This window comes from Mastomys coucha, chromosome X, assembly GCF_008632895.1.
Source record: "Mastomys coucha isolate ucsf_1 chromosome X, UCSF_Mcou_1, whole genome shotgun sequence".
NCBI classification, from domain to species: Eukaryota; Metazoa; Chordata; class Mammalia; order Rodentia; family Muridae; genus Mastomys; species Mastomys coucha.
Window position 1 is genome coordinate 94,136,302 of NC_045030.1, and position 721 is coordinate 94,137,022.

The following is a 721-nucleotide window of genomic DNA, read 5'->3' on the forward strand; positions in this document are numbered from 1 at the left end:
AGAGACCACCCCCCCATCCTAATCATGCCGCGACCCCAACATTCCCAACCAGGTGCCCTGAGCACAGGCTCCTCCCTCACCGCTTGTCTCCAGGTTGCAGTCCTCTCCATTCACCGGCGCCATGGTCCTATAGTATCCCTGTTCCGCGCCAACCAGCCTGAAACTGGCGCGGAGGCCGAGATAGGCGCCAGTACGAAAGCCAATCAGCGGCCTGGAAGGCTGCGGACTTCCGCCCGGAAGGCCACTGACGTGCAGCGCTGCGTCGCGCCCCGCCCCCGGCCTTCCCGCGGGAGTGCATTTGGCGCCCTGTGATGACCCCCGAGCGAAAAGCGGGAACCTCTGCTAGGACCAGGGGAAACTGGAGAAGGAAGCGGTCGGGCGCTGAAAAGAAGCCTCAAGACACTGCGCAGGCGCATGCACGCTATTTTTAAAAATCCGTAGGACGCACGGGAAAAAGGGTTCTCTGGTCAAAAGAGATGATTTTCTGGGAAAAGAAGTGCGGGCGGGTGTAAAAGAGAGGGACACTGTCTCTCACTCTCTACCCCGGCCCCCAAAAGGGAGACTTCTTCGCCAAGTACAATCTAATTCTTGCCCTGTATCCTGTCTCTCTGTGTGTAATCATCCACCAAAACGTATTTCACTACCTGAATGCGCACCATCTTAAGCACATAGCTGAAGTGGCAGCCTCCAACTGTAACAATCTTACTTCACGACTCACTCC

The 721-nt window shown here is 57.0% G+C and overlaps 1 protein-coding gene across 1 annotated transcript in view; it reads right to left on the reverse strand.

Moving 5' to 3' along the window:
* Positions 1-213, reverse strand: part of Pola1 (DNA polymerase alpha 1, catalytic subunit) — a 312,053-nt gene extending 311,840 nt beyond the window's left edge. The window contains exon 1 of the mRNA XM_031364848.1: positions 81-213. Within this exon, the coding sequence (XP_031220708.1) occupies positions 81-123 (43 nt within the window). The 5' untranslated portion in view covers positions 124-213. The remainder of the gene's footprint in view (positions 1-80) is intronic.
* Between the last annotated feature and the right edge of the window lie 508 nt (positions 214-721).